We start from the raw sequence: 16,504 nt of genomic DNA on the forward strand, positions 1-16,504 counted from the left end.
TGCGTCGCTCCTCCAGGGTGTTTCTTTTCTCACACAGGGTCGTCTTTGAACCTGTCGCCAAGTGACGCCTTTTTGAACATGCTGCGTCTCACTCGGCACTGAGCAGCGATTTATAATGCGGAACCTAGTCAACCGCAATTCTTATCTATTTGACAATTTACTCGGAGCTGCTGCGGTTCTGGAGCAAATTTGCCGATTTGCTGGCAAATCAGTGGAAAGGCTTTTAAGAAAAGGGGCGCGCTTGTCTCTTTCGCGACCGAAATCTCGGACATATACGCAGACACACACACACACACACACACAAAGGTGAGGCTTCAGTTCTGCACCAATGTCACACCTACCTGGTTGCCTTGGAAACAAGGGGCTTGGGTGAGGCAGTAGAGCTGGGCTTGGTGGGAGTTGCAGAGGTGGTCTTGGGAGCTGGATGAGAGAAGAGGAGGAGAGGAGAGAAGAGGACAGGAGAGATGAAAGGAGAGAAGATGAGAAGAGAGAACAGGAGAGTAGAGGAGGAGAGGAAATGAGATGATAACAGAGGAGCGATGAAAGGAGAGGAGGTGAGAGGAGAGGACAGAAGATGAGATTAGAACAGTACTATATAACATAGTATACTATAGTTTGGAGTAGTATGTATATCACAGATGTAGGTCATGTCATCAGGATGTAGGACAAATGCATTTGTAAATTACCAGCAGCCACTCATATGTAATGTGTGTGCTGAATCCATCCAGTGTGCATGTATCCGCATGTCACCACATTACAGTGGACACTCCTAGCAGCAGAGCTGTGAAAGCATGTCATGCTACGCTTTACTGTGGAGGGTATTTTATTCCCACACATCCTACATTCTGAATTACACTTTGCAATTTCTCTGTGTTGTGGTGACATTTTCACCAACCTGGGGGCTTTTTAACAGCTGCAGCAGCAGCGGTGCCGGTTTTGACACCAACAGCAGTGGCGGGCGCTGTCTTCTTGGCTGCCATTGTCGTTCCGGTCATCGACTTTGCGCCATTGGCTGCCCCTGTGGGTTTCTTCTCGCCCACTTTGATCTTTGGGGCCGGGGCCGTGCCCGTTGGTTTCTTAGCTGGAGCCGGGGTCGGGGCGGTCTTTTTCACCGCAGCAGGTGCGGTTTTCTTCGCCACCCCATTGGTCTGGGGCTTGGACACGCCATTGGAGAGGCGGCTCTGGGTAGTGTTGGGCCGGGACCCAGGCGTGGTCTTGGTTGGGCTCGTGGTGCCAGGTTTCGTCTTGGCCGTGGCCTTGTTGGTAGTCTTGGCTTTGGGGTCTCCTGAGGTTTTGTTGCCAGTCTTGGCTGCCGGAGTTTCCTTGGCCGGGTCCGCCTTGGGCTCCACCTGGCCCGTCTCTGCTGCAGGTTGCTGTGGCATCTCCTCCTCCGCCGGACTGGCCGCCTGGTTGGGCTCCTGTCCCGCTGCTGCTGGCGCCGCCTCATTTACTGGGTTGGATTCCAACGTTTCCATGGGCTCCAGCGCCGCCGTGGCAACCCCATCTGGCTTCATCTCTCCTTGAGTGGTGGCGGTCCGTCTCTGCAAGGCAGGGAGGGGGTGGGGGGGGGGCTGACTCAAATCTCACAGGATGGCCACGGGGTCTACAGGCTTTCTGGAGGACAGGATCTGGAGAGAGACAGGAGGACAATGTACGGTACAGTTAGTCAACAGCAAGACCAGACATGAGAAGCAGTCTCTCCTATCAGTACAGCACCAGGAATGCTGTTAATCCTGGAGAATCAGATAAAGTGATGGCTTGTATCTTCTTACCGCTTCAGCATCACACACACGCATACATACAGATATATTTTTGTCCAACTGTAAGCAGAAAAACTGAAACTGAAGTGGAGTAGAATTGTGTTATTGTGTAGATTGAGCCGCTGCATCAACCCAAGAGAGGACTGAAGCCTATCTGGGACAATGTCACACCCGGAGAAAGACATACATCACACATGACAGCTTCATCAGTCGTACTGGGACAACTAGATCAACACATTTGATGTCATGTTTTATGTCTCAGAAGGATGGGCAGAAGAGGACACGTCTACTGCAGAAAAAAAAAAAAAAAAAAACACATTCTACAAATGGCCTCAATTATTTCCAATGCGGACTGCAGTGCAGCGGCAATCGGTCCCCTCTGTGAAGCTGAAAAGCTCAGTGACACACTTGGCCGGCGTAGCCGCTACGGGTTGGCTTTGTGTTGCCGTTGTGTTTTTTTCTTCATTGGTAACAAAATGGCTTCAGAGTCACTCGTGTGGAAGACTAGTTTTCCGGGATAATACACTTAAGGGGAAAGGGGCAAAAAGCTTCGGCACGCTAACTGCAGACACGCATGCCACCTGTAATAACGTTAAGACACGCAACTTTATTGAATCTGCACATGGGTGAAAAAGCCGGCTTCACACTATTAGGCCACAACGGCTATAAAAAGAAAAGCAAGGTGAGGTGGGAAACGCGGCTCGGATGCGTTTGCTAAGTGGGTCGAAGGCGTGCGCGATAGAACCCCGAAGACGGGCAGACGGTTTGATGCAAACAGAGAAGTTTGAAGGAGACATGCGCAACCGAGGACAAGAAGTGAGACGTGAAGCATATGAGGCCTGATAAAAAGGGCAACCATCTGTAACACAGGCTGTCACACGTCGTCTGCGTCAACATTAGACAACTGTCTCTTATTTAGTTTCCTCAGCTAAGAAGGAAGGACGAGGGGAAACGGATAGGTTTTTAAAAGCTGGAGGGGGGGGTGGGGGGGGCTGAGTGGTGAGACAAACTCTGAGGCAGCACAGGGGCCGGGGGAGAGGAAGAGGCTTGGCCTGTGGAGCATGGGAACAGACTGGGAAGGTGGGTCGAAAGAGAGAGACAGGGAGCGCGATAAACAAAGATGTAAAATGAGCTCACTGTTGGCCGATCGCTGCTTGGTCCGACTCCAGACAGCACCAGTCATCCCGGTTTCCACTGACCTAAACGTGCACACTGTCCTACTTCTACAAGGGCACACACATCATCTTTATGTCCGCTGGCTTCCTGGAAACAACTCCCTCATCCAATGCTCTCCCTCATCTTTCCTTCCCTCTTCCGTCATCCGTTACTCATCCTCTAAACTCAAATCTCACATGTCAAAAGGCCTTCTTTCTTTTCTCACAAACATCCCCCCCGCCCCTCCTTGATTTCTTCCCCCCCCTCTCCCGCCATCCCTCTGTTCTGTGTTTTGCCTTTGCACAGATGGCCGGAGCAGCTGAGGAGGGCCAGAGGGGGTGAAAGTGAGAAAAACAAAAATCTAAATATCCCATATTAACACAGAAGAGATATACACAGCTAGTGCAACAGGCCGCCACCCTCAAAACAACCCGAGGGGGAAACGACGGGTAGCAACGAGAAGACATTCGTGCCGCACCCTTCGGTCGCAGGGGGGGGGGGGTTTAAATGCCATTGAGGCTACAGAATGTGGACAGTTGGCTTAATCGTGTTACCAGTCGCAGCTTTTGGGAGAGAGGGTGGATGCTGGTGCAGCAAGATGGAGAGTAAACACTGTTCACACTGTTTTCAGTTTGGTTTCAGAACAAAACCTGCGATTCAGACTGCCTTTCTTTTAATGCGTAGCTCCTTTGGGGAATAGCTCAGTACGTAGTGTGAGCATAGCAGGCGGCAACCTCCGGTTCTGAAAAGGTTCTGAAAAGCAACCTCCGGTTCTGAAAAGCAACCCCCGGTTCTGAAAAATGATTAACTCTACTTCTCTCTTGATTTATTACCTCAGTAAACATTATAAACATGAGTTTATGGTCTCAATATCTAGTTTCAAGTCTTCTTCAATACAGCATGATGTTCATTTTGTAAATTATGGTCCATTAAGAGTCAAATAGACCATAAAGCAGAGTATGATTTAGGGCGGGGCTAACTTGTGATTGACAGGTTGCTACCACGGTGTTCTGAGAGTTGTCTGTGTTATTGTGTCAGTACTTCACAGTGTTATCAGTTCATGAAAGTTGATTTGTCTTATTCAGCCTTCGGTTGTACACCTTCTGGTTGCAAAAAGCCAAGATGGCGACGGCAAAACAATGCCGAACTCAAGGATTCAAAACCGCAGTCCACAAACCAATGGGTGACGACGTCCACTTCTTACATACAGTCGATGGTTCAGACCTAGCTGCTAACGTTAAGCTATTAAGCTATCATTAGGGCCATTGGTTGGTTTAAAACGCCGTCTCCGGCTAACTTTTTTTTGATGGCTACATTGTATCAAGATAGGATTTTTAGGATTTTAGCACCAAATGTATTGTCTAAGAGACATATATATAGATCTCTATTTAAGTTTTTACACTAAATACTCCAAAATCTCTAAAGCAAGCGCGCCACTGTTTGTGACCTTAAGCGATGAACCAGGAAATAAGACCAATTACCATTCCGTCCTTTCTACTTCAGACTGATGTTCTGCTCTTCCCACCCTAGACTAAAACATCTGGCCTGGCTGTTCTATCTCACTGCTCCGCTCCAAACTACCCAACACTGCTGCTGTGTGTGTGTGTGTGTGTGTGAGAGTGATAAATTCTAATTGCACGGCCACAGCCAGAGGAACATTTCTCTTTCTCCTGCGAGTCTCCAGACAGCTGTGATATTGCACTTCTCTCTCTCTTTGGCTCTATTGCTCGCTCACCCGGCCCGTACGTCATTAGCACCATCAGTCAATGGTACGCGTAGACAAGGCTAGCAACCAGGGCAGGAACACACTTTTGTTTTTACATCTACTCGCCACAGAAACTGGAGGTAGGTGTGACCATCATTAAGAAATCTGAACTTTGTGTACGTCTCCATTTGGAAGGCTGTGTAGCAACAAATCTATATTACCTTGAATTTTTGCCCCTAATTACTGCGTCAGTCCCGACTGAAACATCTAACCCCATTAAGGCTATTACAGCTTTTCAATCAACCTAATTAGATGAGATTATTCCATTACAAACTGACGGAGGGAGCTGGCTGTTACAAGGGAACACATCCGGTGAGGGTTGAAAATGATAAGTTAGCCCGTTCTGAAGCTGTGGGACGGTTGCTTGCGATGGTTGAATTCCTCGATAATTGTTTTATGCTACTTGGATATTGCTGAGAAATCCTCATTTTTACAAGCCGCTGCTTCACATTCATACAATTACACACAAGTGCACCGCAGCGCTTTGTGGCACAACTCCAGCTTTCTGGACATTAAGCAGCTGGAAGTCAATTGTTTTGCAGGTTCATTGTCACTTCAACTATAGCGGATTTACATTATTTAAAGGTCCCATACTGTTAAAAGCTAGATTTTTATGTCTTTTTTAATCATAAAGCAGGTCTAAGTGCTATATGAATACTGTGAAAGTACATGGAGCCCGTATTCAGGCACTGTGCCTTTAAATGAGTCGCACCGTTGTGATGTCACAATTATACAAGATACAAGATACAGACCGTTTCACACTTTTGTCACCGTTCATTTCCAGTGTTGCCGTGCATGGGAATGAAATCAGCTGACAGGAAGTAAATAAGGGGCCTCAGCTGTTGCCTAGCGACGCAATTCCATTGAAACGCGCTAAAAACTGAGCATTTCAGCCCGAAGGTGAATACGGGTACATTCAGACGGACAGTAGGAGAACAAATAAAAGAGTTTTTTGAACAATAAATGTTCTAGTAGAAATCCAAAATACAACAATGAACCAGGAAATGAGCTCCTTTGGAAGGAATGTCTCCTTTAAGAGGGTTACAATGGGATTGCACTACCATTCATTACATAATGCCACACTGGGGTCGCATTACTTAAGTCCTCTCTCCAATCATAATATTTAAGGTTGGACCGGGGGGGGGGTCGAGTCTTAGGCTCATGCCCTGTGAGTAAACCTGAAACGTATGAGGCCAAATGTGTTAGTTTCCTCCCAGAAATCCTCTCCAGCAACATCTTTGGCCCCACAACCCTTGTTTTCCACCCATAAGGGATAATGAACCCTATTCACTGACATGATACATAACTGCTTCTGAGCTAGTGCACATTTCCAGCCGCTAATTCCAGACAGATGGCCGTGTCGGCTGCATTAGGTCCATATCTAAACATTTAGCATCAGTGTGTGAACTGTTTAGAACATTAAATGGCTTAATCTGAGGAGAATGGAACTACATCAAGACGAGGCGGCCGCTCAGCTGTCCTGACCTCCTGTGACCCCGAGCGACACACACATGCGCACAAAGGCGAACTACTTCAACGGGCTGCAGTTGTTGTCCTCGCTGTCTACTAGCTACAAAACAATGGCTGCAGACAGAACAGAGCGGCGTGGAAGTGGGGTGGGATGTCCTGCGCTGTAGAAAATTCTGAATGTAGTCGACTTTGCAGAAATGCACTCGCTGGCCTTCGCGACGCGTCCAAATCATGTGGTCTGAGCCAGCATCCCACTCCAAATTCCACGCAAGCCTCAATGATGAGCTACACGGTAACCGGGAACAAAGGAAACCCACACACACACCCACACCAAGGGCACTGGTCTGAGAACAGGATCGGGACCCCCCCGTCCTCACACAGACAAACACACACACTGTTTACATTCTTTGTATAAAGATGAATCAGTCCCATGGTTGGTGTGATCATCAACTAAAGGAACAGCCTTTGTTTCTACTGGTTTTAATGCCATTTTGTTGCTCACACTTGTTTGAATTAAATTCTTAAGTATCTTCTTATTAGTGCTGGGCAAGTTAACGCGTTCATTTCGCGTTAACGCATTCATTAATTAACGCCGACAATTATTTTATCGCGCGTTAACGCATTTTTTAAATTTATTATAATTTTACATATACATAACAAGAGGATGACAAGAACAGTGGGATAAAAGCCAGCAAACATCCTATAGTCAGTAATGTTAGTGCACCTATATGCTGAAATTCACGGTAAACGCATTTAAACGGCACAGATCGGGAGCGAGCGAAGGACATTGAAAGTTAACGGAAAGATTAACGTGAGACAACATCCGGTTTCTTCAGACGAACATCCGGTTTTCAGAATAAGATGCCAACAAAGTATGAATTATATTCACATTAAGTATAAAACATGCTACCTGCATCTCATGAACCAAATGTTATTGCCCTTTTGTTCATATAGCAGTACTTTTAAAATAAAAGTGCGCAATACACTACTTTTGAATTCATTATTGAACTTTGCCATAATGCGATTAATCGCAAAAAATCCATGCGATTAATCGCGATTAAATATTTGAATCGTTGCCCAGCACTACTTCTTATACATTTACACACAGTACATACTGTATGCATTTGTGTATGTATTGTGTAAGTACAGCATGTAGTTTACATTATTTTGAACCCATTCCTGTTTTTATATCATCATTACAAGGATTTATTATTTTAAGGCAAAGTTTGCTTTTAGGGAAATGCCCTCTACTTTATTTCTGTTGTTGTTGTCATTATTATTACACTTAATCGGCCTCAAGCGGTAAGCTAATGATGGCCAAGCCAGCTATGCAAGATGAGATCATCCTCCCTTCCTAATAAACCCACACTGGGACACAAACAAATTGTGTGTGTGTGTGTGTGTGTATCCCTGATACACAACGCTGTTCGGGCCTATACTGTCAATAACTGGAAGGCATCCAGCTCCTCTGAGGGATCTCAGCTTCACTGACTGTCTAGACATAAAAAACGCTGTTCTTGAACAATCAGGCCATCAGCATATTTCAACAGAAAACTGCTACTTTGACCCCATTTTAGTTTTTTGCATCGAGTACAACAATCTACTACTTTGTGTGTGTGTGCAGGAGGGGGGGGTGACATGCACTGTCATGCCTGTTTAGAAAACAGCAGGAGGTCACATTTAAAGAAGTGCTGGCAGGATAAATACCATTATGCAGATTCAAATGAAGAATCTGCGGCGTGAGTTACTGAGCTAAATGTTAAGTTAATGTCAAATCTGCTCTCGGGCCGTGGTGTGCGTGTTCACATCTGATCACATCCACGGTCAGTTAGAAAAACAAGGGACCCTCCTCTCTACACAACAGCCCCGAGTCACAAGTGCTTTAGCCGACTGACCGTCCAAGGCCACGCGCGAAATCGCCGTGGTAGAAAGTCGGCTGTGCTTTCACTGCACACAACTGTGTGCACGCATGAGCATTCTGTGAGCCCTCTTCTATCCCCGGGGCCTACTCTAAATAGCAGTCAAAGAGAGGGATTGTGGGGGGTGGGGGGGAAGGAGGCAGTGGCGGTAGGGGGTGGGGCGGTAGAAAAGATGCAAAAAAAAGAAAGTGCGCTTTTGTGGCCGATGTGACAATCCGCCCGTTGGAGCTCGATTCAAGACGCAACCGACGTGTGACCCCCGCGAGAGGGCAAAGACGTCGGTGGCGGTGGTGGGGGGGGGAGAGAGGGAGTCGGTGGGTTTTGAAGGCATTCTTAACGAGCAGTCGGTGGCCTCTGACCCTGTAATTGACGTGCTTTTATCTCTGCGAGCAGCAAACCGAAGATGAGCCTCGGCGTAGCTCTTTGACACCGCTAATGAACCGATTTACAAAGCACATCTCGTAATGTGGAAACACAGGGAGCTGTCTTTGCTTGAATAACTGTTCATTTAATACAAAACATGTGTGTGTGTATATATATATATATATATATATTTCTTCACAAAGACAACAAAGTGTGGCCACTTATGATGCTTAAATGCATTAAATCCTTATTTGGAAAATGATTAACAAATGGACGTCTTGATATTAATAGAATACATATCTATATAATGAACATCAGTCGGACCTTTTAGATCTTCCTGTCTTGTTATCATCACAACGGCCCCAAACTGTCCCACAGCTCTGCGAGATTTAAGCGGCACCTCTTCCATCATTTACTCCTCTCGTGGACTCAGATTTGACCTCTTTGTGAGAGGCGGAGAATGTTAGATTTAAGACGCCACATGCTGGCACGGGGCCCGAGATTGTCCATTCAACCTACTCCAAATCACAACAGTAGGCTCAGTCAACTCCCCACCCCATTTAGGGCTACTTAGACCCACGGTCTCTACATCATCGGTGAATCTGTCTGTATTTCAAATGATAAAAAATTAGCTGAAAGGATAAGTCGACTGATTTCAGTCACTTTTTAAAAGAAAATGCCACAAAAAACACTGTTCAATGTGAGGGTTATCTGACCTTTTCTATTGTATATCACTAAAGTGAATGTATTTGGGGTTGTGTACTGTTGTTCAGACTTTTTGAAGGCGTCACCGGGAAAATGATTAGAAAATTATTTTCACCACCGTCTAACATTTCAGATACGAAACAATTAATCGATAAAGTAACTAAAGAAAATGATCAATAGATTAATAGTATTATAACTTAATTGTATTGGCACAATACAATCATTTGGATTAAAGATTTGAAGTTGATGTCGTAGCATCCAAAAATGAATGAGAACTGAGACGAACTGTGAGAAACACTAGAAGGTATCCCGCTACTCGTGAGCGGTGTTGAGTAAAGAAGGCTAAATGTGGGAACACGAGTGCTGCTGGGGACTGTCAGAGAGAGACGTCTTTACTTCACAGAGATCTGCATCAAAAGGAAAAGATGTGCGGCAGAGACGCCCCACCGCTGAATGTTTCATCTACTCTCAGCCAAATCTTGGCAGAAGACAAGGAACAGGCAGCTGCAGCGGCTACCGTCAGTCACGGGCGAACGCTGTTTGAACACGTCGAGCACAACAAATTAGGAGTCGTCTCCAGCAGTCAATGCAGCCGCTTGTATGAGACTATAAACTGTCTACAAAGTGAGCTCTCTCCTCGGGACTCAACGTTGTCAAGGAGTTATGTAACAGCAGTCCAGGATCACAGGAGGAAAAAACCTTTCAAAGCCACTTCTACCCACCATCCCTGCCTCTCTCTCTCTCATGACACTTAGTGGGATGGTTGCTCTGCGCGTCACCGCCTCTTCCTCGGCTTTCGACACACATCACTGCGGCTCGCCGGCGATCTCCAGGAGGACGCCGAGGCCTCTCGGAGCCATCCGTGAAACTGGTTATTACCAAAGGAGCCCCCTGATGAGGATGCGCGCGTGGGATGGAGGAAAAGAGATGACAACGGTGGTTGTGGGTGTGTGCGTGTGTGTGGGCGTCGGACGAGGGGTGCTGAAGGTACACGACACCCGGTTAAATCCAGCTGGGGGTGCTGCCTCGAGGCTAATCACAGCTCACACATTCCCCAAACACCCCCGACCTGAGGTCAGAAAACCGCCTCTGTCCTGCACACAAATAAACTCCCAACAAAGCCCGCTGCTCTGCATGGCCCACATTCCCCATAGACTGTGGGAGGGCTGAGTGAGCAGGGGAGAGGGAGGAAGCAACCAAGAGGGATGGGGGGGGGGGGGGGCGACAGAGAGTAGTATTCCATCAGAATGTTGTAGAAAACTGTGAGCAACTGTAAATAATCTGGCAAATTATGTCACCCAGTGTCTTCTTACACCTCTCCCCCTCTGCTGTATCGTTAATGCACTAACCCTACTTAAGGTCACCGAGAGGAACTCTTAACTGGTTATGAAACAGTCTCAATTTAACACTGATGCCTCCAGCTGACCTACATACATCAACAAGACCATCAGGGAGAAGGCTTCGTTATAGTTACTCTCAATGCTCGTCATCGGAGCCAAAAGGTCGGCTGAAACCATGCAGGTTCAACAGAAACTCCTTCAGCTGGGACTCTACTGGAGCCACCAATCCACCTCGGACAGATCCGCTGAAGGAAGAGAGGCACGGGAGAACCAGAACCAGGACTGAGCAGAGCAGACCGTCAAACCTCTGCTGCAGTAAAATGAGAGGTTCTCCAAAAGGGACACTGGTGCTCGGAAACCACTTTCGTCCACAAAATCAACACAAAAGGACAGTTCCTTGTAGTAATTTAAAAATCCTGTCTAGTTTCTTGACAGAGAGTGATTGTATTTGCATTGGTACTATAAAGAGCCCGGTGATCATATTCTATTGTCTCTATAGGACAATATTACTAACTGTAATAAATCATACAGATTACAGTTTTCTCCCGTAAAAACAAGCAGAGGCAGAAAACCAACACACTCGTCGGCCTCTTCGCTGATTGTCAAGCGAACTCCTTGAAGGCGCGCGGTACAGCCATTCCTATCAATTGATTTCCAGTGAGCCGCTGGGACGCTCAACGGGACAGACTGAGCCAGAAGGCCCTGCTGGGAGGTAAAGGGACGAGATCCTTTTCCTCCTGTCTCTGCGTTTAGTGTGAGGGAAGAACAGCAGATTGTGCGACAGACACCTGGATCACAGAAAACATGTGACCATGTGAGGCTGGCACTAATCCCGAGGAGACTTCGGAGCGTCACACTAAGATTTCAAAATGTCCTCCGGTGATAACTCAACTGAAATGAAGGGGGGGGGGTGCAAAATTCTCACTGGCATAAAACAATGCAACAAATTAGCAACAAGACTGCACCCAAATGACGGAGAATACCGATGCCGTCACAGCTCAGGGCTGCACATCGTGTGAGTTCCCCCCCCCTCCTCCTTTACAAGCACCAAATAAGTCGACGCACACAAAACACAGATACAAACACCCGAACCCTGTCATTCCCATGGTGCCCCCCCACACATGACAGAGTGTGTTAACCCTGGACAAAGAGAGATGCTAATCTTGTACAGTCGGCCTCATGTGTCCTAAAACAGTACACAGACACGGGGGAAAGAGAGAGAGAGACACCAAGAAAGAACGTGGGAGGGATATGTAGCGGAGGCCTCGGTGTGTCCCAGAAACTTCACAATACCGTGGGGGAGGCAGGACTATAGGGACGGTCCGTCAGCCCCAAAAACGTAGCCCGGCTGCAAACAACGGCGAAGGGCCCCACTGCAAGCTTTGGCTCAGCTCCACCGCCTGCAGGGACGACCAGCAGGGCAGAGCGGAGCTCAACTGTGTGGATATTGATCGCACAGGAGAAAGTGGGGAGAGGAGGGGACAGAGCGAGAGAGACAGAGAGAGAGCGAGAGAGACAGAGAGAGACAGACAGAGGAAGTGCATTAGTAAGGCAGGTTCCTCTGATGCTGTTAGCTCTCTCCCCTGGGAGATAAGAGAGATAGCCGTGACAAGGTTTTAAGAGAGGACAATGAAAAAGAAAGGGAGGGGAGAGGGGTAAAAAGGGACAGAGAGAAGCAGAAAGACGAGGGGAGAGACAGAGGGCCCAAACTGAGAGGCAGCGGAGGGATGAGGGCTAATTTGTAACTTGAAGAGCTGCTGGATCGTCTCCTTAATGGGCCGTCTGCCCACAAACGAGCTCCTCTTTGGGGGTAAATGAGATCAGGCCAGCCTAGGACCAGCTGGTGGCTCGGATCAATGGCACCCAGATAGAGCAGATACGTGGAGACGAGGGGAGAACCGTGGCATCTGGACATGACGGCAAAAATCTCACCCTGGAGGCTTTGCCGTTCTCTCGAGATTTGGCCCCCGGGGAGGAGGGACATGGACACGCGCACAGCAAAGTACAAGCGGAACGACTGTGTCCATAAGAGGATTATGTCCTCCTGTTTGAAGTGGAACTGTTTCTAGGTGGAATCTGATCCCTGCGCAGGGCGGCGGACAGGTCGGACGGTTTGACCAGATAAAGCTCCTCTAGCTTTCTAAACGTACGCCACGCAACTGGCCCCAGATCTGCCAACTAACTGCCAAGAAGCTCCTTTCACCACATCCACAACAACCATGAGCATACATTTAGCACTTCACAAGAGAGTTGCCAACTAATACACGGTGACAGGGCACAAGCAGATTTAAATGTCACCGGGAGAAATTGATATGACAGAGAAATAAAATGGCCCCTACAGCTGCCTATGGCGAAGAGAGTATCATTCTGTCAGCACCACTTTCTGGCACAAATGCCGATCGTTCCATATGGTGAGGACAGATTCTGACATAATCTTGACCACATTGGGTGCCGGAGCAAAACCGATACAAAGAGGGACTCGTTGACCGAATATCTGTGAACCACAGGTGGCAGATCGAAAAAACCTTGTCACTGACTCCAACGTTGCATTACACCAAACAACCAGGCACCGCTAACACATTGTGGAATTAAAAAAAAGGAGAAAAGTGGCCTTGAAGCCCAGCAACAAGGCCGGGAACCACGTATATTATCCGTCCTCCCACCAGAGGAATTCAAAGCGCCCAAACGCAGCAAATTACTGCAGCTGCCAGCCGGCTGATACAGCCTCAAAACCACAACCGGCAGTTGCCGACTGCATGCCCTGACAACTGTGACAACCAAGGCCGCTATCACGACCGGGAGGGTGGACGGTGACGCCGGCGTTTCCTCAGGCCTCAATCACCCAGAAGACAGAGAGGGGAAATACACCCGGACATAGTCTCTGCTGATGACATCCAAACAAGAAGCTATTGTGCTGCTGTTGCAGTGGATTAAAGAAAAAAAAAAAAAAAGAGGGCTGGAGGTGATGGTGGTAATTTTTAAAGACGCCAAGAAGTGCAAGGGTCATGCGCTCAGTGTGATGACCAGAGGCACAGGCTTGCCCTTTTCACAATTGAGAAGTTCAGAGCTGGGGGGGGGGGGGGGGGAGGGGGGGGGCTTTCAATCTGAGTCACACACCCACCAAACGCCAGTCCCCAGGCTACACAGGTCTATTAATGCGACAGTCTTCTCGGGGGCGGGGGCATGGGTCAAGAGGCCAGCTGTGTGTGTGTGTGTGTGTGTGTGTGTGTGTGGGGGGGGGCACGAGAACATTAGAATTTAAATTGACCTAAAATAAAAGCACATGAAATGACAAAAAAAATAGATAAATGCCCATGATAACTCCCCAGAATCAAAGGTGGCATATTCTAATTGCTTGTTTCATCTGACCAGCAGTCTAAAATCCAGATAGATATTCGGTTTTCCATAAAACATTCTAGAAAATACTCGCATTTAATAAGCTGGAACCGGTGGGGGAAAAAAGACTGAAACAGTTCTTTGATTATCAAAATAGTCGCCGATTATAGATTTGTTGATTGGCGAGTTGCCCAATCGTTTCAGCTGAATAATAAATCACAGACGATAAAAAAAACTGATGTCTCAACAAAACCGAGGGACCAATTGTAAAATATCTAAATCAAAGACAGCCACGCATCTCTTTGCATTCGTGAACCTGTAAGCAGAGTCATTAGGACATCAGTACTTTGATTTACCATCCACTAATTAACTGATTGTTAATCATTATCAAAATTGCAGCTACTTAATAGTTTCCATTTCAGCATTAGCAGCTTCCTTTGTAAACACCCCCCCCCCCCTCTCTGTGTTTCAGACACAATACGCTCTCGTACTTAAGGATTCTGGCTCGACCAACAGAGTGTGACAGTGACAGGAGACAAAGTGAGGGCGAATAAAAGATGTCACTGTGGTCCAACCCGCGATGAAGAGGAGATTGTTGTGCCCAATTCTTTTCAAAATTACAATAATCGGCTTCATTTATTCAAGTATAGTTTCTGACAAATCCGGCCCACGCACGAGATGCCTCAGGCAGTAAATCCGCATCCTCCGATAATCGTTTTAAAGAACCATCTTAAATTAGCATTAGGCCTCTGCCTGTCTGTCCTCCATTTCCCTGCCTCATCCACCAACACGGTGAGTCAGCCATTCTCTCATCCGTGCACCACGGAGAGTGACTAGCTGATGGCTAAGCCCACCTCTGACTTAAAGAGTCCTGGAGTGTCTCCAAAGCCCCCGGGTGCCTTTTTTAAAGTGCTCATATTAGTCGCCATCTACTAAAAAAATGACGACATCAGTGCCATCGTGGTCGATATTTGACCGATCCGTGAACCGTGCGCGGACCGCAGAAGCTCTGAGACGATCTGGAATGGTGCTCTGTGGGCTGAGGTTAAAGATTTTTTGCAGTTGATTAAATGCTCTTGGCCAGGCTTTTTAGGAACTGGCAGTGTTTTTCCTCCTCCCCATTGTTCTACAGATGGGAGTGTAATCTTGGCTTGTTGCACTCAGAGAGAGAGAGAGAGAGAGAGAGAGAGAGAGAGAGAGAGAGAGAGAGAGAGAGAGAGAGAGAGAGAGAGAGAGAGAAGCAGCAGCAGCTACAGGGCCTCCAGCCTTCACTCTCACATCACAATAGCTGATCACTTCTGGGGGGGGCGAGAACATTAATCACCTCTGATTACAGGCCAGCTCGAGTCTGCGCACATCCATCTCGGCGATAGTTCAGCTTCACGCACTTCCCTCCGAGGAAATTGTTGCTTTTACACAATAAGTTAATGCAAATTTATTCGGTTTTAGTTGACATGCAAAACTGAGAGTGGGCATTAATTTAGTAGACCCGCTAAATGTGCCGGTTCCCCCCGCCCCCCTCTTCGCCCCCCGAGGCGACTGAAACATTTCTCAGCACTCGGCCCATCTCAGAACAATGGGGCATCCGCGGTGGAAGATGAAGGAGTGGAGATGAGAAGGAGAAAAAGAAAAAAAAAAAAAAAGTTGAGCGAGGAGGGGAAAATACACACAAAATGGTCGCTTTAAAGACTGAAAACATTCTGTTTGTGGAGTAAAAGGAGCGTACGTTAAAATTACGTATATGATACGTTAGGTTAGTAATCTGTTGAGCACTCACAGACCACGCAGCCTGCCACCGCCCATCAACCCTTTTCAACGGGAATCACACCGAGTCTGAAACACAGCGGCTCGTCCACTAAAAGACGAGGTGACACCAAAACCAAACCGTTTAGACGTTTTCAACTGCGTATTTAACGGAAATGTTCATTCACACAAAGAGACAGCATGATTCCGATGCACTGTTTAGTGTTAAAATAGTACACACACGGGTAGTAGCGTTAAAACCGGGGCTCTAACGTCTGTAATGGGCATAACGTTCCTTTAGAAGCTTCGTGCTTTGGTAAAACGTTAATTAGCCCGGCAGCAGTTACTAACTGACGTTAGCATGCTAGCTAATGCTAAGAGAATCTCGCCCTTACCAGTCGGTGCAGCGGTGAGCAAGCAAAATCCTCTCCAGCTACGCCCAGTGTTAGCAGTACAGCCCGGTGGATCCTCGAGTCAGGGGTAAAAAGAAAGTGAGGATGAGGGTGAAAATGAAGCCGGGAGGAACGGAAGGAAATCGCGGGAGAGCGAATCGAGCCGAGCGACAAGAAACTTGTGGGTCTCGAGCGCCGTTTCTCACAAGTGATGCGCGTTCACTGAAAGGAAGAAAGGAGGAGAATGACGCTTCAGTCTACTCTCCCACACACCCCCACACCCCCACACACACACACACGAGAGTAGACCGGTGAACGGAGGGATGGAGGAGAGGGCTGCCTTCAGGTGCTTCAGGAAATGTCGGAATAATGAGAGGTTTACATATGAAAGGCTCGGGATAATTTTTGAGCTGTTGTAAAAAATAAACCGCGACATTATGTACAAAAGCAGGATCCGACTGGTAAACTGGGGTTCTATGTGTGTCAGTTGTAGAGATGAAACTAGCTAAAAGTTAGATTTATATGTTTTCATCTATTAAAACAAGCTAAAAAGTGA

General features: G+C 47.4%; 1 protein-coding gene and 1 long non-coding RNA gene across 4 annotated transcripts in view; one reads left to right on the plus strand and one right to left on the minus strand.

Moving 5' to 3' along the window:
* prr36b (proline rich 36b) overlaps positions 1 to 16,229 on the minus strand; it is a 29,239-nt gene extending 13,010 nt beyond the window's left edge. The window contains exons 1-3 of one of the 3 annotated variants that reach the window (XM_076083150.1): positions 15,952 to 16,229; positions 896 to 1,628; positions 342 to 420 (exon numbers count right to left, since the gene is read on the minus strand). In XM_076083150.1, the coding sequence (XP_075939265.1) occupies positions 342 to 420; positions 896 to 1,514 (698 nt within the window). In that variant the 5' untranslated portion in view covers positions 1,515 to 1,628; positions 15,952 to 16,229. Of the gene's footprint in view, positions 1 to 341; positions 421 to 895; positions 1,629 to 2,897; positions 3,122 to 15,137; positions 15,318 to 15,951 lie in introns of those variants that run through there. The other 2 variants (XM_076083163.1, XM_076083158.1) reach the window with 2 other exon arrangements.
* Positions 11,570 to 16,504, plus strand: LOC142941009 (uncharacterized). Its single transcript, XR_012951095.1, has 2 exons — positions 11,570 to 13,439; positions 14,286 to 16,504. It is a non-coding gene; the product is annotated as an uncharacterized LOC142941009 (long non-coding RNA).

This window comes from Anarhichas minor, unplaced genomic scaffold, assembly GCF_050575085.1.
Source record: "Anarhichas minor isolate MPS153535 unplaced genomic scaffold, ASM5057508v1 ptg000007l, whole genome shotgun sequence".
In the NCBI taxonomy this organism is placed as follows: Eukaryota; Metazoa; Chordata; class Actinopteri; order Perciformes; family Anarhichadidae; genus Anarhichas; species Anarhichas minor.